Raw genomic sequence first — 24,111 nt, 5'->3', positions numbered from 1 at the left:
CCCTGGGGTGGATGAGGTTTGCCCTGAGTTCTTGAAGGCTCTGGATGTTGTAGGGCTGTCTTGGTTGACACACCTCTGCAATGTTGTGTGGAGCTCAGGGGCGGCACCTCTGGATTGGCAGACAGGATGGTTGTTCCCATGTTCAAGAAGGGGGACTGGAGGATATGCTTTAACTATATGGGGTGCTTGGTCCATATAGCTGTCAACAAGTTGGACTCGTTTCCGCTGGGTTTTGGACTCGGCCAGGGCTGCTCATTGTCACCGATTCTGTTCATATCCACTTGTGCAAAATAAGAATCTCATCTTAGCTTTTTTGCATATGATGTGGTTCTGTTGGCTTCACCAGGCCTGATGTGTGAAAGGCGCTCTCCTTCGTTTTTATTCATAGTGTTTTACAAATAAACCCAAAGATTACAGCTAACAGCTGGATTTCCGGTTTGAGTGCAGCTAGCCAAACAGGAAATAGCCACTTACTGTTAAAGAGACTGATAGTGATAGTGGACAGTATTACCTTGGTTTCTTAAGCCTTGACAGCACAAAAGTGATCCCCTTAAACAGATTTTTTAGCTTTAGTGTCCTTATGTTCCTCTGAGTTATCAATTCTGCTACTACTTAGCTAAAATAAATTAATGTTATTCTGTTAGCCCCAACCAACCAACCAACCACATGACATCACAGACCATACTGACGGAAGATGGCATTAAGTATTTTTTAAATCTTTAACTTTAAGCACTTATTTCTTAAAGTCAGTATTTGAGAGCAGAGCTCTGTGATGTAAATTAGCCTGTATGTGTTAAGCGTTTCATGTACCCTTTAATAACAGTCCACATTATTATCAACAGCTACATTCACGCTGGGGGGAAAACTTGTGAAGAAGACCATCAGGCCCAAGCTGGGTTTCCTGGGTCCAGATGTTTGGAGAAAATTCCTTTCTTTCATTTTATTTCAATTTCTTTTACCACAGCTGTCCTGTGCCAGATGTTCTGTTGACGCACTGAGAGAGACATCATTTCAGAAACATCAGGAAGAGTAAAGGTCGTAATATATTTAGTCCTGTAGAAAGTTGTATATCTAAAAATGTATTATCCTTTCTGGTTGCTCTGATATGAATGACTCTGAATTACTTTGTGGTAAATAACACACCATTGGAAAAACACATGTGAAAGAATTCCAGATGAAAGTTTTTAGTTCAGCCATCAAGTGACGACCTTTGACCTTCCATTAGGCTTTTTTTTAATGCTCAGAGAAAATCTCTTCTTCATGCAGCTGACTATATTCAGTGTTTAAAACAGACGCTCTGCAGGTCTGAGATTAACAACTTTCTGAAACACCAAACGAAGGTACTGTTTATGTTCCTGTATAGTGACTCAGTTACATGGATGATTAATTCCTCTGATGTTTTCTCTTTAACTTTATCAATAAAAATAAGAATTAAAAGTTAACTTTACTTTGATTAAATTAAAAGATTGGTCTCAGGATGAAAAAATGGATCAGTGGCTGCTTCAATCTTAACTTATATTGATTGGTTATTATATAAGTTATTTATGTTGGGCTCAGTACAAAGTACTCACCACAGTACAAATGCTTAGAAAAACACCAAGGTTGAGAGCAACATCTGCATTTAAGCGTAACATTGCATGTAGGTAATCTCAGTCTGTCACTGAACCTGCTCCATGTGACTGGCCAGAACATCACGGAGTGGGTGGGAGGTATTGTCCAGTATTGTCCTTATCATGGACAACATCTGCCTCTCCCACATCACCTTAAGGGAGTCTGGCTCCATCCCCACAACATTAGTGGCCTTGAAGATGAGTTTATTCAGTCTGTTGGCATCTGCAACCCTCAACGTGCTGCCCCAGCATGCAACAGCATAGAGGATAGTGCTGACTACAACAGACTCCGGAGCATTGTGCTGTTATCCAAACCCACTGAGCCTTTCCTGTTTGACATGTGTTTCTGTGCAGCACGAAATCTCTGCTCTTCCAAAATACTTCTCCTACCAATTTATTAAATTTATTGTTGACAAAAAATTGCAGAAGATGTAACAGGGTAATAAAAAGGGCAGCCTTTTATTTATTTATTTATTTATTTATTTATTTATTTATTTATTTATTTATTTATGTTGACTTAAAATTAAACCAAAAAGAAACGGCATGAATGTTGGAAAATAAACAAAATCCCACATTTCATTAACACAAAACTTAGATACGTTTGTTAAATAGGGAAAATCATGATCATTTACTCTGCTATGATAGGTCATCAGTGTCTTAACCGAATTCTGTATCTCAATAAGTCATGTTCACTTCTTCCTTAAATGTATGATGTTCTAAATAAAGAACAGATTAAAATATTAATATAATATTTGGTCTGTTGTTTGCTTATGATTTTATTTCAGTCCACACCATTAGTATTATTATTATTAGTAGTAGTAGTATATGTTCATACAGTGTGATATATTTTATTGTGGCACCATTCTAATCTGTTTCATCAGTATTGGTCTACTGGTTTAAGAGGAGGTGGGGAACACACAAGCGTACACACATTCATATGATTAGCTCCACAGCAGTGGCCGATCCTCATCATCGTAAACTATCTGGTTGGTGCAGAGAGAAAAAAAATAAGTGAAAACATAAACGCCTGTGAGGACGTAGGTCAGGGTGATGCAACAAAATGCAGACAGGTAGAGCGTCTTGTTGCAGTAGTGATCGGTGTCTGTAGCATTCTTGTTGTAGTCGGGTTCATAGATGGAGTAGACGATTATGCTACCTGGAAAAATGTAAAGAAGATCTCAGAAAATAAGGTCTGATCATGCTTGGCAACAACAAACATTGCCGTAATGCATTAATTCTTGCATTAAAAAACTTTCATTTAGTAAACCTTAATATAAATGACTTTTCAGACAAGATGTTTGAACTCATAGCCAGGTTATCATTGATCTCTATTTGTGTTTAAAAGCTGCATGACTTAATTTAATCTCATTCTAGAGTGGCTAATTATTTATAATGATTTAGTTTAATTTTCAAACAGCCAACTTTCTTCTGATTGGCTACCTCTCATAAACTGACAGTTTGTGCTGTACAGAGCCAACAGTAGAAAAAATCATAAAGTGAGCATTTAGAGCAGTTTGGAGGCTGAAGTGACAGGCTTGCATTTTCAGCAACCACAGGGCAATAATGGTATCATTTTTCCAAAAATAGTTTAGCTTTAAGTTTTGTTTTTGGTCTAATTTTAGTCATGAGTTCATTAGTCATTAGTCAAGCTTTACTTGGTCTTTGAGAAATACTATATACATACATCACATCGGGTATGTACTGCAGTGCCTGGCTGTGTATTACAACAGCAACCTTCACTGTTAAGAAGCTGAATTTAACTTCAAGCTTACTGCCACAATCTGACGATACACACTTTGTGGAGTTGTACTTGTGGACCCAAAAGTAGAAGCGTGGAACAAAACTTGATTTTAACAGAAAGTGAGCTGTTAAATAAGGCTGCTCAAAACAAAGTTCCTCAAAATGCTGGGTCAAGTGATCCAGAACCAGGATACTTACCGATGATGAACCAGGCAAAATAGAGGTAGAGGAACAGACAGTCGCAGAAAATATTGCACCTGTTCTTACACCAGCTCAATCCCAAGAAGACAGGTATGAATCCACAAATAACCATAAAGACGGGAATGGAGGGCGCCCTTGGACAGTCATTAAAGTACACACATCCTACAGAGCACAAGGATGAAAATGAAGACAACTGTCAAGTCGTTGTTGCATAGTTCTTGTTATTTGATTTTTCAAATTTTCCTTCCAACACATAAAATGAATTTAAATAAATTCAGTCTGAATAAAGTGCGTCTCTCACTTACCAACTATCCCCTGAACAATAAACATGATGAGAAAAATCCCATAGATACACCCTGAAGGAAGGCAGATGACACCAGCACCTGCAGATGTGTGCAAAACTGTTCAAAATCACTTTCTTACTTATACTCGAGGTATCCAAGTGTGTTGAGATCTATTGCTCTCTGGCATCGTGACTAGTTAGAAATGAAACCTACAGAGACACAAAGGAAGCTGTGAGATGAGCTCAGGCTGTCTTTAACTGTCAGGTAAATGACAAATGAACAGAGAAACAAGGCAGATCACAAACAGTGTTCACAAGTCTGTGAAAGAGAAATCAGAAGGTCGGTGGTTCGATCCCACACTGCCTCCTGGCTGCATGCCAAATATCCGTGGGCAAGATACTAACCCCATGTTTACCTACTGGTGGTGGTCAGAGGGCCCGGTGGCGCCAGAGCAGCCTCGGCTCTGTCAGTGCGCCCCAGGGCAGCTGTGGCTACAACGTAGCTTGCCATCCGCAGTGTGTGAATGGGTGAATGACTGAATGTAGTGTAAAGCGCTTTGGGGTCCTTAAGGACTGAGTAAAGCGCTATACAAATGCAGGCCATTTACCAATACGTGCCAAAGCCAACATGTAATAGACAAAAAAGAAAGGTTTAAACTTTATGTGTGTTTCATGTAGTTAAAAAAAAAAAAAAAACATCCATCCATTCGCTTATCCTTTTCAGGGTCACAGGGGGCGCTGGAGCCTATCCCAGCTGTCATAGGGCGAGAGGCGGGGTACACCCTGGACAGGTCGCCAGTCTGTCACAGGGCCAACACACAGAGACAGACAACCGTTCGCACTCACTTTCACATTCACACCTAGTGGCAATGGACAATGGGAGGAAGGGAACCCACACAAACACGGGGAGAACATGCAAACTCCACACAGAAATACCCCGGCCTGATGGTGGAATTGAACTCAGGACCTTCTTGCTGTGCGGCAACAGTGCTAACCACTGTGCCACCGTGCTGCCTTAAAAAAAACCCAAACAGATGTATTATATGACAGCAATAAAAAGCGTGTTAGTTTAAATAGTTTGTTGCAGCACTACCTGCCTGTGTGTCTTGTTTGAAGGACAAGAAAAGAATGTTTGCACGAGAACTTGGCAAAGTGTTCACACATGAATGTGTTGTTGTCTGAACTTCCTGTTACAGGGTCTCATTGCGCTGAAAGGACTTGCCATGAGGATTCACAAGCCATTTACTCAGATAATCGTTTGTATAACAGTGATATTACCACAAATAAAAACTACAAAGCACTTTTAAAAAAATTGTTTTGGAAATTTTAGTTTTGTTTTTGTTCAACAAAACAATAGAAAGCAGAGACCGTGACATGCCGGAAATCCCCCCACAGCTCTGTTTTTGATCAAAACTAAGATCCAAAATACTGATTGCAGTATATTTCTAATTTAACCATGTCTTTGGTGTCATTCTGGGTTACCTCCTTCCAATTGCTGTACTAAAACTGTTTCCCCTCCAGGTTGGTCAAATTTATCACTACGGTTTTGAGCAGGATTTGATGTCAACAGTCCAGGGTACGGCACATTCTGTGTTAATCCTGATGACATTTTAAGCTAAAAGCCAAAAAAAGTTCCCTTTTTTGACTTAAATCTGACAGCAGCCTCAGCTCCTCTTCATCACTGAATTCTTCCTCATCAGTCATTTCTTGGTCAGATTATATTCTGTCAGTTTCCTGGCCTCTCTCCTCCTCACCAGTGTAGTGCTCAAATATGTAGAGTCTCAATTAAGGTGTATTGACCTGCTGTGATGGTGCCACACAGTGACCTGTGAGCTATTCCTGTAGAAGAGAGGCTCTCCTGGGCACTAAGGTTCGCGTAGTGTTTCCCAAGTAACCCAAGGTGTCTGTATGTGTGTATGTATGTGTGTTTATGCACATGTATAGGTGCTTGCTTGTGAGTGTACATGTAACAAATGGGCATGTACCTGTACTGAGTTATTTACGCTAATTGCCTCTCCCATTAATTTCTAATGACCGGCTATTTTTAAAACCAAGAAAAAAACGTTGAATAAAACACACAATGAATGCAGATGAATCTAATTTATTTTTTGTGTTGAAATCCTCTTTGTGGACAAAGTCATGGAATCTTAGGTCAGTTTAATCAAATTAGGTACATAAAACTTTTAAATCAGCCAAATTTGACACAACATGACAGTTATAGGAATTAAAATCTAACATAGGTGGAGAGATTTAATTAAAAAGTGATGACGGCAAACAAAGACTGAAATATTTTTATTTTTCTCTTATGAAGGGAACCAGTTACAACGTGGTAGTTTATTGTTCCCATGATATAGTTTGTTCACACTTCCTATCTTTGCATCTAGCTCAGTGACATTAATATCTTTAATATCTGTTGATATTTTCTGCACTCAATTCATGGCACAGGGGAAGACTAATGTAAAGACAGAGCTCTACACATGCAGACAAGTCAAACCAATAAGAGGTTACTGAGCTTGTGCCCCTGACTGTTAAAATTCAGCCCATCCTAGCAGTATGTAAATGTGGGTCGCTGATCTCAAGTCTGCACCATAAAATATTTTGTGTATGTATTTTAATTTTCACCACACAGAGTCCACGGACAACAGGTACAGAAAAGCAAAAAGCCGAACAGGACGTAGGTCATGTTGGTGGTCCAGAAGGCAAACAGGTAGAGCGTCTTGTTGCAGTACACATCCCTGCTTACTGTCTTATTGTAGTTGGGTTCATAGACGGAGTAGATCCACACATTTCCTGAAAGACAGAGCAAAAATAAAATGTTTAATATAGAAGTGAAGAGTTTCATGAGCAGTGTGCATTCATCTGATTCGTACTGAACCCACTTTTTTACTCAAGTATAAGTAAAAACGTCCAGGCTCTGAAAGTAGGAAAGTAAGTAGCTCTTTGAATCACAATTCTACTAATCATTTATATGCACAGGTAACAGGACCTTCTGTTATATTAATATATTAATAGAATAATATTAGTAAATGAGAGTATAGTTGTTAATTCAATCTAAACTGTAAGCAGTAAAAGAGGGGTGGAGGAGCACTAAGATCTGTTGTCGTGGCTCAAGGTGACGCAAATATTCACAACTGACAATAATTTCTGATCAGCTTCAGTAGATTTTCTTAGTGTGCAGCCTGTGATCAGCTGACCTGCTGCTCTTTGTAGATTTACACAACTGAATTTAACAAGATGTCAGCAGATGCTTTATATTATTGTGAAGCCCTTTGTGGCTTTTATCCTGTGAAGAGTGCTATATAAATCAATAAAGTAAAGTTAAAATAAAGATGTTCACCCTACTGTATGTTGTCTTTATACTAGACAACATAAGGTTGGTAAAAAGGTTGATTTCAACCAATAAATCTAAGTGTCGTCAGCTTAAATGTAAATTAATCTCTGCTACACTTAATGTAACCCAACACTGTCCACCACAGCCACTGTGCAGCGGTCCAACACGTTGATCTACTGTGAATGAACCACATTAATGCAAGCTAACCTGTTTATCCTGCACAAAACTGCTCAGTATCTTCATGCAACTCTTTGAGTAACACAAAGCTAGTATAGCTTAGTTTACGTTACAGGACATTTCACAATATAAAAATACATCATTTATCAAAACACATCATAGAAAAAGTAAAAGGTTGTCAGAAAAATAAATACTCAAGTAAAGTAAAGCATTAGTTCCCACCTCTGGAAATTATATCCCAATAAAATTATGGTACACCTAATATATTTGTCTTTTTCAAAAGTGATGGAAAATGTTTTCTGCAGTTGCTTTATTTGAATAGTTATATATGTAAAAATTAGGTCAGTGAGATGTCCTAGAGTGAAACCAAACTTTAAAGCTACAGGTTATAAAACCAAAAACAAACAGGAGAACTGAAACATGGGTCACTGTGAGTTCATCACCGATATCAGGAACTTTCATACATGAAAACAATGTTTTTGAACAATCACACTTTTTTTTTTTATTTGCCTCTGTTCACCAGCAGAGTTAATTTAAAATGAAACTATCAAGATGTGACTGAAGTGCAGACTTTCAGTCTCAGACAACAAGCTCTTACTTCCTAATTAATCAAAATCCAATGTCAGTTTACTGTAACAACACACATACATAGTGTGGTCTGATGGAGATAACTAAGGAAACCAATAGAAGTAACATATGAGTAACAATAGCAGGAAGTAACTGTGTGAACACGTCTGAAGGTTTTACCTACGTGCTGACTCTGACATTTGCTTTCTGGAAAGCAAAAAAAAAAAAAAAGCTGCTTTCTGCTCGTAGAAATTGGGTTTGCTTAGTTTGTCCACAGATTAGTCAGCCATCTGAATCTTTCAGCTTACCAGCAATGAACCAGCAGAAGAAGAAGAGTGAGACGAGGCAGGTCCAGGCACTGCTGTGGTTGCCAAAGCCTGCGCAACACGGAAGGATGGAGAGCAGAGCCAGCAGAATGGAGACCACTCCCATCACCAGCAGGTAGATGGGAATGTAGCGCTGCCTGGGGCAGTCAAACTGGTACAATGCTCCTTTTTGACACATGAAACATTACTGAACTCCGCACTTCATAAATTCATAAAAATATATACATCTTGGTAACAGTGAGTGCACCTGTGCTTACCAATGATGAACTGAGCAATGGGCATGACGCACAAAATCACCTGGAAACATCCTGAAGCAAAAACAGAAAACATGTTAAAGTCATCAGGAGCGTCTGCTGATGTGAGGTCAGTGTGGCACCAGTTCTTACCTACAACCACACATGGAGGTTTAGGAGGTCTGCGGATTTGCCGAAACGTGTCAGTGTCAGCGTCAGGCATCGTCTCCAATGATAACTTTAAAAGGGAAAGACACAGAAGCTCCAGCTCTGTTCACAACAATCACAACACTGCACATAGAAAGCTGTCAGGCAGGTGATATTTGAAAACAAGTGTCACTCTTTGTTCATGATATATGAAATAGCAACACAAACAAAGACATAAAATTTGCAGTAAATTTCATGTTATTTTTTTAACAACTGTTCATGTTTACTAGTGTAAACATAAACAGTCGCAGTGAATCTGACCAGATAACCAAGTAAACTTTAAACTGAGCCATTTTCACCGGGAAGACTTTTTGAGATGAGTTAGTCATAAATAATGGTAAAAATGTTGTAAAGGTGATGCTGTACCTTCTTGAGTCCCTCTTCCTCGAACCTTGTCTATGAAAATTAGAAGAACATCTGGGGATTAAGAAGAGTTCACGTTATTTAAATACTGGTCTTAACTTCCGAATTGAGTGACTTTTTTTTCCTCATTTCTCTTCTCGTTTTTAATCCTGAGCTCATTTGTATTTTCTCAGCAAACATAGATTTGACTTCCTATTTCATTTTGACTTCTGCTTATGCATGAACATGTTTAATTGCCCCTGACCGAGGTTATCTATAATATATTTAATAATTTTCAGTAGGAGTGAAAAGGGGATAAAATTAATCAAATCAAAACAATTTGACTGAACCCAGATGTGAAGGCTTAAATACAACATTCAGACTGTTGGAGGTCAAAACAAGTTTACCTGAGCAAATTTAAAATCAAAGCTTCAAAGTGCTAAGTCTGGTCAAGGTCAAGGTAACTTTATTTATACCCATAGGCAAGGTAAATTTGCTTTACAGAAAAAAATGACAGCATTTGGCATCATTTTAAAAACACACATACCTAGTAAAGATATAAATCTCACTGTGGCACATATATAGTCATTTTAATATTTCGAATCAAAAACAGTTATTATTTAATTCAGTGACAGCAACGGGGACAAAGCTATTTTTATAAACCTCCGTCCTGAGGGAAGAAGCTGAAATTCACCCCTTAGAGGATGGGAACCATTTTTAAGGATTGATAAAGCCATCCTCTGTACCTGCTTAGAGTACAGGGAGGCTAAACAAGACTGTGGCTCACCTATCAGACAACTGGACCATCTCACTATCTGATTTAGAGAGTTTTTCTCTGTGACAGAGGTCTGACCAAACCATGCCACCAAACAAAAGGATAAAACAGACTCAATAAAAGAACGATAAAACAAAGTTAAAATTTTTTGGTCAATGTGGAAATGAGCAAGTTTCCTAAGACAATAAAGGTGCTGGTGACCCTTTTTACAAACTGATTTGCAATTTTGATCAAAGTTCAGTTTTTCATTGATTATGGTCCCAAGATATTTATATGATTGTACTTCCTCTATTTTCTGACCTTTAATTAAAGTGACTCCGTGCCCATTTTGTTGTTTCCTAAAATCAATCACCATATCTTTTGTTTTAGATATGTTCAGCTGGAGATAAGACTCCTCACACCACTGAACAAAGTCATCAATGATTGGACCGTGGTTAGTTTCACCCTCTTTCAGTAAGCTGACAATAACAGAGTCATCTGCATATTTAATAATGACCCTGTTTTCATGTCTGCTCTGACACATGTTTGTATAGAGAATGAATAATAAGGGAGGTAAGACACACCCTTGAGGAGAACCTGTGGAGGAGAACACTGGGTCAGACAGAACCCCATTTATTCTCACTCTTTGTGACCTGTCAGTTAAAAAATCTAAAATCCAGCCCACCAGGTTTTTCCTGATTTCAAACCGTTCTAAAAGTCTTTTAATTAAAATATGGGGCTGTATTGTATTAAAAGCCAAAGAAAAATCAATGAAAAGAAGTCTTGCAAAAGTCCTTTTACTCTCTACATGTTTAAGAATCAGATTTAGTAAAGTCAAAAGTGCGTCCTCCACTCCTCTATTGGGCCTATATGCAAACTGCATTAGATCCAGCTGATGTTCAGTCTCTTTCATAATCACATTTCTGATGATTTTTTTCAAAGACTTTCATCACAACTGAAGTGAGGGCAACAGGCCTGAAGTCATTTAGAATTTTTGGACGACTAGATTTAGGGACAGGAACCACGACTGCTTCTTTCCAAAGAGAGGGCACATGTTGTGTTTGAAAGGATTTATTAAAAATAACCTGAAATATAGGACTGAGTTCGTCAGCACAAGATTTAATTAGGCGGCCACTAATATTATCAGGACCCTGGCTTTTGTTCACATTGACTGTATGAAAGGCCTTTTTGACATCACTGAGTTCAATGATAAAGTGCTGAGTATCTCTCAGTTTCTGTCTCAGTTCCAAAATATCCTCGCTAAAATCAGAAGAACTAAAACGAGCATAAAACATATTTAAAGCATTTGCAAAATCTCTGTCTGAATTAAAACCATCTAAAATGATCTGACTGCTGCTCTGGGGATTTTGAAACCCTGCTATGGTTTTTATGCAAGTCCAGGCAGACCCAAAAAATTTTGCAGCAAATTTGCTTTCAAGGTTTTTGTAGCTCTGTTTTGCTTTCAAGATCTCGATTTTCAGTTCCTTGGTGGCTGTCTGAAAATCAGTAACAGCCCCCTCTTTAAAGGCCTGTCTCTTTTTCCTTAAACAGGATTTGACGCTTTTAGTGACCCATGGCTTATTGTTAGCGTAGACTTTAACACGCTTACGGGGTATAATCATATCTTTACAAAATACTGCATAAGAGCTAGTAACATCCACCAGAGCGTCGAGATCATCTCCACAAGACTGAATAAAAACTTTCCAATCTGTACACTTAAAACATTCCTGCAAGGTAAGCACAGATTCTTCTGACCATATGTCAACATCCTTAGTCTTTGTCTTCTCTCGTTTTAAGACAGTTTTATAGATGGGCAGAAGATGCACACAGTTATGGTCAGAAGATCCCAGAGGAGGAAGCGGGAGGGATTTATAAGCATTCTTCACCGATCCGTAACAAAGGTCCAACATTTTATCCCGTCTGGTAGGACAGGATACATATTGATACAGATTGCCCAAAGTTGATTTAAGAGAGACATGGTTAAAATCCCCCATTATAAAGTTTGGTGCGTCAGGAGAGAGCGCCTGCAGCTTCTGCACTACGTCTGAAATGATGCTGCAAGTGGAGGCGGGGTGAGCCCTCGGGTGAATGTAAACCACGGTAATAAAAAGTTGTGGAAACTCACGAGGGAGATAAAAAAAAAAAAAAAAAAAGGGCGCAGTGACACGGATAAAAGATCAACTGGTGTACAAATACACTCTCTAACAGTCACAGCGCTACAGTAACGTTTGTTCACATACAAGCATACTCCCCCTCCTTGAGATTTCCCTGTTACCCGTGCATCCCGATCCCGGCGAAAGGGAGCTCCAAAACCGTCAATTGAAAAATCGGCGTCCTGGTCCAGCTCCGTCAGCCATGCCTCGCAAAAAGCCATTACACAGCTGTCCCTGAAGTCTTTCTGGAACCTGACGTTTCCCTGGAGTTCATCCAGCTTGTTCCTAAGAGACTGAACATTTCCAAGGATAACAGAGGGCAGGGGAAACCGACTGACCTGTTGTCTCCTCAGACGCAATTTAACACGTCTACGTCTCCCTCTTTTCCTCTTCCTCTTCTCACTCGTTCTGTTAGAGTCTCTATGTATAAAATCCGGCATACATGAGGTGAGGTCCTCACCATCATAAGTTAAGCTGTAACAGTTCGTCGCGGGAGTAAACAATCCTCGGCTGACTCACGGCCTCGCCCACATCTTTGGAAACAAGCCAGCGTCACTTTGTAAGAAAACTGTCACTTCCTTCAACCAAAACACATGCCAGCGATAGAAACGAAAAGAAACGATAAGAACTTAAAAACTTAGGATGCCAAGCTCTCACTGACTGCCGGTGTTCTCCAGATCTACTGGCGTTTAGATCAACTGGCGTTGGTCGAACAGATGTGTGGCAGTCTTGCGTTTCAGGAGCTGCTACCGAGAAATCAGCAAAAACACGCCAAATGTGTCATCTGTGACACTTGTGAGGTTATCCCAAACACACTCCGTCAGTCTTGATGCTGTTGAACAACAAAATGTTTAAAAATGTTTCGAGTTTACCTGGTGATATCCTCATGCGCGACGCGATCGCGAAAACAGCAAACAATTAACACCACGCCGATGTTGTTCACAGGACAGCAAGAGTAAACGATCGGGAGACTCTTGTCGTCGTTATCGTTCCCCTCGCACGTTTTATTTCTCCGGTTTCAGCGTTTTTGCTTCACAACTAAAGCGAGCAGTTTACTTTGTGCACTAACATGGACTCGAATCAACCAGCGCCACCTCTGGCCAAGTGCCACAGCCTACAGCCAGATCAACTTGTGACACACATCTGCAGCACGTTTGAATTCGTTTCATGCACAACACATTTGTACCTTTCAATTGTCTCTGTTTGTGAGTCATGCAAATAAACCTTTGACAAGAATGAAATGATATCTACGGAAGAGGATTAGGGCCACTGGGGAAAAAAAAAAGAATTCTGACTTTAATCTCAGAATTCTGACTTTTTTCTCAGAATTCTGACTTTAATCTCAGAATTCTGACTTTAATCTCAGAATTTTGAGGTGGGCACCTGCAGGCTTCCAGCTTCGGTGACAGCGATGTGTCCAGTTTGGCAGGTGGAGAACTAATTCACTAAATATGGTGGATATAAGTGATTTTTTGCGTGGCGGAGGGGTCCCCGAAGATGCTATTTATCAATGGAAGAGCAGAAGGTGAGTAACAAAAAGAGAAATAGTTTGGTGTCTACTATTTTTACAGGAAAACAGTTATGGTACAGTTACGGTTAGCGGTTAGCATGCTTGTTAGCTTATAATGTTATATAGGAATGAACGTGTTTCACGATGTTACAGTATACTAGGTGAATTGACGTGTTGATCGCAGGATCATCCCAGATGGGTTCGTTGCATTTTATTTTATTGTTCTACTATTTCAGAGTTTTTCAAGGCAGTTAAGCGGAGCTGTGTTACAGATGCTAGCCGCCTGCCAATATCACTGATATATTTGAAGTGTACAAGTTAGTTACACTTAGTACAGCGGAGGGGAGAAACTGTAATCAATGTTTATGCAGATATTTCACTCAGAAAAATGGGTGGCGTTCATACACAGCCCCGGTTGTTGTTCTGACGGTGGCCGACTGACGATCCCCTCACAACATGTTAGCTAACACAAACTAATGTAGTGCATGTAACTGTGTATACGTTAGTGGTACAGTGTCGGGAGAAATGAGCAAACTGTTAACTGTTTATAATGTCAGAATGACATCATCGTTCTCCTGCACTGTGTAATGTATGTCAGCTCAAGAAGGAAAGTGCATCTGTGCTTACCAGTGTTGGGACTAACGCGTTATTAAGTAACGCGTTACAGTAACTACGTTATTATTGTGGTAACGAGCACGGTAACTAGTTATTATGCCAAAATCAGGAACGCGTTAGTTGTTACTGGGATTTAGATAGGGTCGTTACTCGTTACTTCGTGTGGTGGCTATCGCGGCGCTTCCACCACAGATTCTGTAACATTGGCAAGTGGTGGAGGCAGCAGGTGGATGAGGGAAAGGGGACGCAGAAGGAAAAGAGACCCGAGGCGGCCGCCGGTCCAAGTGTGAACTGAACTTCAGGTAAGAAGTTGTGACCTGCAGTCTATCTGGGTCAGATATAAACCAAGTTTAGGTGCAGTTTATTTTCGTTATTCTGACTTTTTCCATACTGCGTACTAGCTAGCATGACGGAGTTTCTATACAGCTGGGTGGGTGCTATGAAGTTAATGATGTTGAACCTTATTTTGTTCATAAGTTATTAGAGTTGCCAACCGTCCCGTCTGGTATTCAGAGAAAATATTACGCGTTTCTTATTGAGGCGAAAAGGAACAGTCTGTCCCGGACTTCAGCTACAATGAAAAAGACACAAAGCTGGAGTTATTCTGTCTTTACGCTGCACAGCTGCCTCTTCTTCTTTCATTCTCCCCCCTCCCTCTCCCGTTTCTACTTCAATCATGAAAACTGATCAATGATCAGCTGATCGGCTCTCTTGTTTGTTTATCGCCCACTTTGCGCCAGAAAGAGGAAACCAGCCGATGTCGTGTTAAACAACAGCAGCACGTTTAAGCTTGATCAGCTGTTGTTAGAATTTATTTAATATTAATTTCTAGTATCAGCTGAGGTTTGCTGGAGCCACAGCTGCAAAAAAGCTGCTGGTCATGATGTCGGTTTGGTGATCTGGTGAGAGGGAAACATGAAGATGAAACCAGGAGATGTCCTTACTGAATCATCAGAGCTGAACAGGTGATGGAGAAACAGGTTTACCTTTTAGGTGACATAAATGAGTTGAAGGGAAGTTATGAACTGTTTCTGAGAGACAGATAACCCCAGGATCCTTTTTAGGTAGTTGACAGCTGGTAACTGTGCAGGTGCGGATCTAGCAAAGTTTTGCCAGGGGGGCCAGGTAGGGCATTAACAGGGAGAGGGGGGCACAAAGAAATACTTTTCTTTCTTATTCTCATTTAAAATGTCTAGCTTTTAAAAAATAATTATCTCAATCTTACAACAAACGATTGATGCATATATACCATCAAAACAGTGAACATCACTGTCACAACAGCGTTTGTTTTCATTCAAAGGCTTTATGATTTTTCCTATAATGGTGGGCCAGTCTCTAGTCAAAATGCCCGGGCCGATTTTTTGTCCCCGTCCAGCCCTGTATGCAGCTCATCTGCAGTCTGGTGTTACCTACATCTTCCTATTCAGAAGGCAGAATTTCCGAGTTACAGTACAGTAAGTTGAGTACAATCAAAGCATCACGACTGCAGTTTTTGTGTTGGATGTAAAAGGCACACATGACGCTGTGACGTAGGCTAGAATCATGGCAGCGGTCAATGATGGTCCAGGCGTGGGATTTCTCTCGTGGAAATATGCACATTATCTTTTCCTTTCTATTGGTAGGTGGCACAGTGCACTTGTGGCAAGTAAGCAAGCTAGAAGACTGGCAAAGTTATGGAAGCAACACATTAACAAGAGAATTCTGAGTAAAACCAAAGTTACTTTCCCTAGTAACTAGTTACTTTGAAAGTAACGAGTAACTTGAAGTAACTGAGTTACTTTTGATAGAAGTAACTAGTAATGTAACTAAGTTACTATTTTAAAGTAACTTACCCAACACTGGTGCTTACCAATGATGAACTGAGCAATGGGCATGGCACATAAAATAACCTGGGAAGATAGTAAATCAAAAAGAACAAACATTAAAGTTATCCCAAAATTTCACAAACAGAAAACAAAAACATTTTCCCAAACACTTACATTTATTTAAACTTACTTGAGTAGGGTTGGGGTTGCCACTTTAGCTTGCAGTCATGTTCTATAGTCTTGCTAATGACCTACTAATTTTATTCAGGTGTGTTGCAACAGGGACACATGGAAACGTTTCAGGACACCGACCCTCGGAGACTGCAGTTTGAGACCCTTGTTGTAAAGTGAAAGGGACCAACACATTTATGATCATATTTAAGTGCATAGTGACATGTTTATATTGTTATTTATTAGAACTAATATTCCTGTCTTTATATTGAATTTGTCTGCAATTTTTGTAAGAATAATAAAATAAAAATAGAATAAGTTAAAAAAAAAAAAAACAACTTAAAAAAACACCAAATATTTTAGGGAGGCTTCAGCTGAAGACTTAGGGAGGCTTCTGCCCCCCTAAAATAGGCCTAACAACGCCACTGCCTACAACCACAGATGGAGATTTAGGAGGTCTGCAGGTGTGCAGACATGTGTCAGTGTCAGGTATCGTCTCCGATGATAACTTCAAAAGGAGAAGACACAGAAGCTTCGGTAAGCTCCAATATTAGCAGCTAGACTTTTGTGAACATGAAGAGTAGCAGTAAGTCTGACTAGATAACAAAGCAAACTTTAAACTGAGCTTTTTTCACCGAAAATAAAGTACACCCTGTAAATGTTAGTCATAAATAATGGTAAAAATGTAAAAGGTGGTGCTGTACCTCCTCGAGTCCGTCTTCCTTGAATGTTATCTATGAAAATTAGAAAAACATCTGGAGATTAAGAGAGTTCACGTAATTTCAATCCTGGTCTTAACTTTGGAATTCAGTGACTTTTTTTCTCTTCTTATTTTTAAGTTTATTTTAAAATGTTATTACCTGGTTATTAATATTATATTAAACAGAAACAAGCAATTTTGCATTTCGCAGCTCTGTTTCCTGCTTATTACACAGAAACTACCATAGGTAATTGAGTGGTAATAACTTGGGAATTACAACATTATTATGTTCTTCTTTCTTCCTTGTTACCATACTATTACCACTTTATTACGGAGCTGTATTTCAATATTATTTGCCCCATTACTTGGGCTCTTGTTATCCTATTACATAAATTTCAGGGTAATATTACTCAGTTGTAACCGCTGTTGATATTATCATATTATTTGGATATTACATGGTGATTACTTAAGTAATTGCATAGTAATAAAGTAGGAATTACCACATTATTGCCCTCTTGTTTCCCTCTTGTTACTTTACTATTACCCCTTTATTAGCGAGCTGTAATAGAAAGTCCTACCTGTTTCTGTGATGAACTTAATATAGACCAGGTTAGCTCGTCTATTAAAACTCACCACCATCTATGGCTCAGATGTAAAAGTGAACTTCACTTTGATTAAATTAAAAGACAGACTTCAGGATGAAAAATTTAATCAGTGGCTGCTTCAGTTAAATATGGTATGATTGGTCATTATATAAGTTATTAATAACGCTGGGCTCAGTACTTACTCACCACAGTACAAATGGTTAAAAAACCAAGGTTGAGAGCAACATCTGCATTTAAGCATAAAATTGCATGTAGGTAATCTCAGTCTGTCACCGAACCTGCTCCATGTGACTGGCCAGCACGTCATGGAGTGGGTGGGAGGTATTGTCCAGTATTGTCCTTGGGATGTTGTCATGGACAACATTCGCCTGTCTCACACCACCTTAAGGGAGTCCAGCTCCATCCCCACAACATTACTGGGCTTGCAGATCAGGTTAGTGAGTCTGTTGGCATCTGCAACCCTCAACCTGCTGCCCCAGCATGCAACAGCATAGAGGATGATACTGACTACAACATACTCACAAAAAATGCTGAGCATGGTCCTGTTGTCCTAACCCACTGAGCCTTTCCTGTCTGACATGTGTTTCTCTGAAGCACAAAATCTCAGCTCTTCCAAAATTCTTCTCCTGTTTTTAGTTCCCACATTTGTTTCTGTTTGGTTGTGAAAATTTTATCAAATTTATCAAACTGTTGACAAAATTACAGATGATGTAACAGGGTAATAAAAAGGGCAGCCTTTTATTTATTTAGTTAGTTTGTTTACAATTAAACAAAAAAGAAACAGCATGGATACTGGCAAATAAACAAAATCACACATTTCATATACGTTTGTTAAACAGGAAAGATCATGATCATTTACTCTGCTATGATGGGTCATCAGTGTTCACTTCTTCCAGATGAATGTAATAATGATCTCTCCTTATTGAACTACATATGATTTACATAATAAACATCTTTGTTTGTATTCATAAAGCTTCAAAGTACATGGAGTTTAATAAATGATGATAAAATATTAAACATGAATTGTTAATTGTAAGATTTCTCTAACAAAAGATCAACAACTACATGTTGCTGTATTAACCAACATTAAATGTATGAAGTTCTGTATATACATAAAGCACACATTAAAATATTAATATAATATTTAGTCTGTTGTTTGCTTATAATTGTATTTCAATCAGCATCATTATTATTAGTAGTAGTATATGTCCATTACAGTGTGATATATTTGATATGACATTTTTTATTGTGACACCATTCTAATCTGTTTCATCAGTATTGGTCCACTTGGCTAAGAGGAGGTGGGGACCACACAAACATATATGCATTCATATGATTAGCGCCACAGCAGTGGCCGAGCCTCATCATCGTAAACCTCCATCTGGTTGGTGCAGCGAGCAAAATAAAATGTGAAAACAAGAACGCCTATGAGGATGTGGGTCAGGGTGATGCAACAAAATCCAAACAGGTAGAGCGTCTTGTTGCAGTAACGATTGCTGTCTGTAGTGTTCATGCCGTAGTTGAGTTCATAATTGGAGTAGTTGAGAAAACTACCTAGAAAAATATAAGTAAGATCTGAGAAAATAAGGTCTGATCATGCTTGTCATTTAGTAAAAAATCATTTAATAAACTTTAATATGAATGACTTTTCAGATATAATGTTTGAACTCACAACCAGGTTATTATTTATTTGTATTTGTGTTTAAAAGCTGCATGACTGAAGTGAATTTAATTCTAGAGTGGCTAATTATTTATAATATTCTGGTTTCATTTTCAAACAAATACATTTAATTTTTTAAAGCCCTGCAAAAACGAAATCCTGCTCATTCTGTTGTCTTTCTTTAATACTAACTTCCAGCTCTAGATTTTTATTCCACTGAAGTTGATTTACATCATTAACACTTTTAAATAATGCTGATTCGTTTTATATTCTGCTTCTTGCAGCCTCTCAGTTCATCCTTTGTCTGTAACTAGAAGTTTTGATTCAAATAACTTTATTAATCCCAAAAGGGCAATCTGTTCACAGCTTACAAACAATACCTACTCACATGGTCAAACTCATGCAATCTATACTCTTTAAAGACCCATCACAAGCACTGTTACATTCAAGGCAGATATCACATAACAGACAATGAGGTCCAGTCAAAAAATAAATGAATAAAAATAATAAAAACAAATAAGTAGAATACAAGGTCAACTTTCTTCTGATTGGCTACCTCTCATAAACTGACAGTTTGAACAGTAGGTGGCAAGTTTGTGCTCACAGCCAGAGCTGTACAGAGCCAACAGTAGAAAAAGTCATAAACTGAGCATTAAGAGCAGTCTGGAGGCTGAATTGGCAGGCTTGCATTTTCAGCAAGCACGGGGCAATAATTGTATCGTTTTTCAAAAATTACTTTAAGTTTTGTTTTTGGTCTAATTTTTGTCATGAGAAGCTTGTCTTGGTCTTTGAGAAATATTCAAATGTCGGGTATGTACTGCTGTGCAGGCTGTCCATTCAAAAAACAACCTTCACTGTTAAGAAGCTGAACATAACATTAAGCTTACTGCCACAATCTGACGCTACAAACTGTGGAGTTAGAGGTGTGGATCCAAAAGAAGAAGCATGGAACAAAACTCGATTTAAACAGAAAGCGAGCTGTTTAATAAGGCTGGTGAAACTGTTCAAAACAAAAGGCGAGAGCAAACCAAGGTGAAACTAAACAATAACCTAAACTGGGTAAACTAAAACTAGGCATGAAAACCTGGACTAGAGAGCCACAAATACCTGGAACATGATACGTGGTTAACAGATCACCCAACAAAAAATGAAAGAAAACTCACACACTAAATGCACACAGCGGTGGTGAGGGCAGTGGACACACATGGGAACACAGCTGGGACAGACATATTGACACAGAGGGAAGCAAAACTGGACACACTGAGCACGTCGCAAGACGCATGGCCGAGAGGGAGGAACGCACAAGAGTACAGGATTGACTGCAGACACAAAGGAAGGCGACACAAAGAGGGAAAACGGAAATAGTCAAGGGAGAAAGCAAGAGCGCGAGTGAGGGACAGGGAAGAACAGGGAGAACATAAATGAATACAAATGAACACAAAGAGGGGAGACAAGGAGAGAAACACAAGGAGGGAATGTGTAAGCCAAGAGGAGACAAAATGCAAAGGCATGACTGAGACCCAGGAAACGAGGAGGCGAGCGACATGGAAGGAGACAGAGTTGAACACAGATGACACAACATACACATACTGGCAACACAGAGGAGAGACAAGAGGAACTTAACAGACAAGAAACTAGACAGAAAATACAGAAACTCAAAACAGAATAAACTCACAACTAACTAAAGAACCTTAAACCATAAACATGATACATAATAATTACTAAACCTCAAGAAATTCAAAATGCTGGGTCAAATAATCCAGAAACATGATACTTACCAAAGATAAACCAGGCAAAACAGAAGATGAGGAACAGACAGTTGCAGAAAATACTGCACCTGCTCTTGCAATGGCTCAGTCCCCAGAAGACAGGTATGAATCCACAAATAACCATAAAGACAGGAATGGAGGGCGCCCTTGGACAGTCATAAATGTACACGCATCCTACAAAGCACAAGCATGTAGATGACTGTTGTTGCATAGTTCTTGTTATTTGATTTTTCAAATTTAATTTCCAACACATAAACTGAATGTAAATGAATTCAGTCTGAATATAGAGCCACTCACACTTACCAACTATTGCCTGAACAATAAACATGATGAAGAAAATGACAGAGACACATCCTGAAGGAAGACACAATATAGTTTCAGTTACAAATGACATCATGCAGCAGCTGCAGATGTGTGCAAAACTGTTCAAAATCACTTTCTTACTTATGATTCGAGGTATACAAGTGTGTCTATCGCTCTCTGGCATCAAGACTAGAGACAAAGAAAGCTGTGAGACAAGCTCAAGATGTCTTTAACTGTCAGGTAAATGATGAGTGTTCACAAGTCTGAATAAGAGAAATGATACATGCCCACACAGCAAGGTAAAAATCTAATGTGGAAAAAGAAAGATCTAAACTTTTTGTGTGTTTCATGTTGTTAACAAATAATAAAACAGATGTATTATATGACAGCAATAAAAAGTGTGTTAGTTTAAATCGTTTGTTGTAGCCCTACCTGCCTGCATGTCTTCTTTTAAGGGCGAGAAAAGAACGTCGTGGCGAGTCTTGGCAACGTGCTCACAACATGTCTCGATGTGTTGTGGGCATACATGAATGTGCTGTTGTTGTCTGAACTTCCTGTTACAGGGTCTCATTGCACTGAGAGCATTTGCGATGACGATTCATGGGCCATTTACTCAGATAATCAGTCGGGAACTGATTGAAGCAAGATTTGATGTCAACAGTCCAGGGCACGGCTCATTTTGTACATCCTGTGGTCCTTCCTGATGACATTTTCAGCTAAAAGCCTAACATGATTCTCATTTGGGGAGAAGTTCCCATTCTTTGACTTAAATCTGACGGCAGCCTCAGCTCCTTTTCATCATTGAATACACAGTACAAGTTATTATAACTGACTGTAAAAAGTCAGCATAATGAAAATAAAATCCACCTAAACTTGGTTTATATCTGACCCAGATAGACTGCAGGTCATAACTTCTTACCTTCTCACCGCCTCGGGTCTCTGCTCCTCCTGCTTTTCCATCATCCACCTGCCAGCGTGTTGCATCTGCTGGCCTCCACCACTTGCTAATGTTACTGAATCTGTGGGAGCTCCGCAATAGCCACCACCAAACAACTGAGTTATTTTTACACATCTCCCAGCATCTGACCAATCCACCACCTTTCAGTGTTTATACCTTCATGGGAAAAAAAACCCAAAACAAAACCCATCGGCCCATAAAAATGAAAAATCACCATCCCGGTGGGTCGATCAAGCTATGCTCACTCCTCTTCTGTAGCGCTGTCTAGAAGCTGACCACAACATCTGACTTAAATGATTGCAACAGCACAGACCTAAAAAGTGAGAGGGCGGTGGCCATGGGCAGTGATGATCCTAGTGATTGACTGGGATGTCTCTCTCCACATTGTGATGTGTTTATTAAACCCACTTCAAAATGCTCACTGGGTGTGTTGCAGGTTATTGTTAAAATTTCCACAACAGTGTCTACATCTTTCTAACAATAAGTGCATCTGTGCTTACCAATGATGAACTGAGCAATGGGCATGGCACATAAAATAACCTGGGAAGATAGTAAAGCAAAAAGAACAAACATTAAAGTTATCCCAAAATTTCACAAACAGAAAACAAAAACATTTTCCCAAACACTTACATTTATTTAAACTTACTTGAGTAGGGTTGGGGTTGCCACTTTAGCTTGCAGTCATGTTCTATAGTCTTGCTAATGACCTACTAATTTTATTCAGGTGTGTTGCAACAGGGACACATGGAAACGTTTCAGGACACCGACCCTCGGAGACTGCAGTTTGAGACCCTTGTTGTAAAGTGAAAGGGACCAACACATTTATGATCATATTTAAGTGCATAGTGACATGTTTATATTGTTATTTATTAGAACTAATATTCCTGTCTTTATATTGAATTTGTCTGCAATTTTTGTAAGAATAATAAAATAAAAATAGAATAAGTTAAAAAAAAAAAACTTAAAAAAACCACCAAATATTTTATGTATGTATTTTATATATATTTATATATATATATATATATATATATATATATATATATATATATATATATATATATATATATATATATATATATATATATATATATATATATATAAAGAATTTGTAAAAATATAAAACCATAATATACATAAGACACAATTACTTAAAAGAAATCAATAAATACACAAACACTTCAACCAGTGCTTTCTCAGGCTGGATGAGTAACGGGAACCACTCACTGTCGGATCTGTAAGTGCTAAAATTATACTGTTACTCAAACCATCCAGTCATTCTCTAAAATTGAACATTAACTTTCTTAAAAGTGCTTTAAAAGTCCAAACACGCACAGCTACAAACATCTGGCTAGGTGTTCAAGTTATCCTGCAAAGGATTCTCATCGCATCATCATATGCAACATGCAGCTTCTGCATGCTACGTTGTTTATAGGATGACCACAAGGGGGCAGTATATAGCAGTGTGCTTTAAACAAAGCCATTTTAACTGGAAGTGAACAAATGCTGAATTTGCGTGCAATAGTTTTTCCCTGCACATAGAGCTTACATCGTTGTCTGTATATGTCATCATCATCATTCATTTGCTCGGTAATAACGTGACCGAGGTATTTCACCTTTTTATGAACTTCAAGAGTTTTTTGGGCCAGTTTAAACAAAGGGAAATTTAGCTGTTTGTCCTGCTTGGTTCTACATATCAAAACAGCACTTTTAATAGCATTGCACTTTATATCATATTGCACACCATATTCAGTACAGACATTAAGAAGCTCCTGTAACCTAGCACCTCTTGGACTAAAAACAACCAGGTCATCTGCATACATAAGATGATTTATCAATGTTTTGCCTAATATACACCCAGTGTTACAGGCTCTCAGCATATAGATTAAATGTTTGTCAACATTTAATCTATATGTTGACAAATCATCAACAAATAGATTAAATAAAATTGGAGACAAAATCCCACCCTGTCTGACACCAAAGGGGGCAGAAATACTGCTTCCCCATTTAACCTGCGTGCTCTGATGAGCGTACCAGTAAGAGAGAGTCCTCACGATGTATTGAGGAACTCCCCGTCTCTTCAATTTATCAAAA

General features: G+C 38.8%; 3 protein-coding genes across 7 annotated transcripts; all 3 read right to left on the bottom strand.

Annotated features, from left to right (window-relative positions):
• Positions 1-2,141: 2,141 nt before the first annotated feature.
• On the bottom strand, positions 2,142-4,699 carry LOC146521944 (transmembrane protein 272-like). Its single transcript, XM_085153654.1, is given in 3 exon segments — positions 2,142-2,766; positions 3,549-3,713; positions 3,857-4,699. Coding segments are annotated over 3 exon segments (546 nt in total). The 5' UTR covers positions 4,023-4,699; the 3' UTR covers positions 2,142-2,551.
• Positions 4,700-4,710: 11 nt separating this feature from the next.
• LOC146521943 (transmembrane protein 272-like) lies at positions 4,711-13,380 on the bottom strand. Of its 5 annotated transcripts, none has more exons than XM_085153643.1 (7): positions 12,797-13,380; positions 12,012-12,670; positions 9,042-9,092; positions 8,622-8,706; positions 8,493-8,543; positions 8,218-8,400; positions 4,711-6,624 (listed from the first exon to the last, which is right to left on the bottom strand). In XM_085153643.1, the coding sequence occupies exons 4-7, from the start codon at positions 8,689-8,691 to the stop codon at positions 6,446-6,448; spliced, it is 483 nt and encodes a 160-aa protein (XP_085009769.1). In that variant the 5' UTR covers positions 8,692-8,706; positions 9,042-9,092; positions 12,012-12,670; positions 12,797-13,380; the 3' UTR covers positions 4,711-6,445. The 5 variants fall into 5 exon arrangements, with proteins under 5 accessions (XP_085009769.1, XP_085009770.1, XP_085009771.1 ...); XM_085153644.1 differs by having other exon boundaries at positions 12,047-12,670; XM_085153645.1 differs by having other exon boundaries at positions 12,263-12,670.
• A 2,548-nt stretch (positions 13,381-15,928) lies between these two features.
• Positions 15,929-22,908, bottom strand: LOC146521942 (uncharacterized). The gene is made up of 5 exons (XM_085153638.1): positions 21,495-22,908; positions 21,204-21,251; positions 21,063-21,113; positions 20,769-20,933; positions 15,929-18,884 (listed from the first exon to the last, which is right to left on the bottom strand). The coding sequence occupies exons 1-5, from the start codon at positions 21,631-21,633 to the stop codon at positions 18,667-18,669; spliced, it is 621 nt and encodes a 206-aa protein (XP_085009764.1). The 5' UTR covers positions 21,634-22,908; the 3' UTR covers positions 15,929-18,666.
• Positions 22,909-24,111: the final 1,203 nt, after the last annotated feature.

This window comes from Neolamprologus multifasciatus, chromosome 3 (assembly GCF_963576455.1).
Source record: "Neolamprologus multifasciatus chromosome 3, fNeoMul1.2, whole genome shotgun sequence".
Taxonomy (NCBI): domain Eukaryota; kingdom Metazoa; phylum Chordata; class Actinopteri; order Cichliformes; family Cichlidae; genus Neolamprologus; species Neolamprologus multifasciatus.
The sequence above is the reverse complement of the archived record's forward strand: the minus strand, read 5'-3'. Positions and strand labels throughout refer to the sequence as shown.